We start from the raw sequence: 1,034 nt of genomic DNA on the forward strand, positions 1-1,034 counted from the left end.
ACCCCATAGCCCCACATACCCATGTTCTCATGTCCCCATAACCCCATATCCCCACATCCCTCCTATCCCCAACCCCATAGCCCCACATACCCATGTTCTCATGTCCCCATAACCCATATCCTGATGACCCCTTGTCCCCCAGCCCCATATCTCTACCTCCTCCAATCCCCCTGACCCCATAGCCCCACATACCCATATTCTCATGTCCCCATAACCCCATATCCCCACATCCCTCCAATCCCCCTGACCCCATAGCCCCACATACCCATATTCTCATGTCCCCATAACCCCATATCCCCACATCCCTCTAATCCCCAACCCCACAGCCCCACATACCCATGTTCTCACATCCCCATAACCCCATAACCCCGTGTCCCCCTGACCCACATCCCCACACCCCCCCAGGCGTTCCATCCTTAAGGGCGTGCACTTCACCTGCCCCTTTGCCCGGAGCTGCCCCATAACTAAGGCCAAGCGCAGGCAGTGCCAGGCCTGTCGGCTGCAGAAGTGCCTGGACGTGGGGATGAGGAAGGACAGTGAGTGACGCTATGGGGCAGAGGGGGGGTATGGGGGGAGAGGAGGGGGTGAGTATGGACAGAAGGGGATGATGGGGTGGGAGACAGGGGGGATGAGAGGGGATGTGGGGTGTGAGGGTGGAAGGGGTGATGGGGGATGGGAGTGGGGCGTTGGGGGGACTGAGATGGGGCATGGAGGGGCTTTAGGAGACCTAGATAGGGAATGTGGGGGAACAATGGGAAGTCTGGATGGGACTATTGAATGGACACTAATAGGACATTAGGGAGACCCCAAAGGACATCAGGAGGTCCTAAAGGTGACAGTGGTGGACGTACAGAGGGCATTTGGGGGAGTCAGGTTGTACAAGGCCAAGAAGGGATAAGGGGCAGTGGGGGGACACAAAGGGGAAAGGGGGGCCAAGAAGAGATAATGGGGGGGACCCAGAGGAGCATCCCAAGGTGGGATGGAAGGGGAGCAACCTGAGGGTATAGGGTGACATACGGTGACATAGGGTGATA

At 57.8% G+C, this 1,034-nt stretch overlaps 1 protein-coding gene across 1 annotated transcript in view; it reads left to right on the forward strand.

Moving 5' to 3' along the window:
• Window positions 1-1,034, forward strand: part of LOC107307613 (nuclear receptor subfamily 1 group I member 3-like) — a gene marked incomplete in the record, with an annotated part of 24,752 nt that overhangs the window by 8,628 nt on the left and 15,090 nt on the right. The window contains 1 exon segment of the mRNA NM_001323206.1: window positions 406-535. Within this exon segment, the coding sequence (NP_001310135.1) occupies window positions 406-535 (130 nt within the window).

The sequence above is a fragment of the Coturnix japonica genome, unplaced genomic scaffold, assembly GCF_001577835.2.
Source record: "Coturnix japonica isolate 7356 unplaced genomic scaffold, Coturnix japonica 2.1 chrUnrandom706, whole genome shotgun sequence".
Lineage (NCBI taxonomy): Eukaryota > Metazoa > Chordata > Aves > Galliformes > Phasianidae > Coturnix > Coturnix japonica.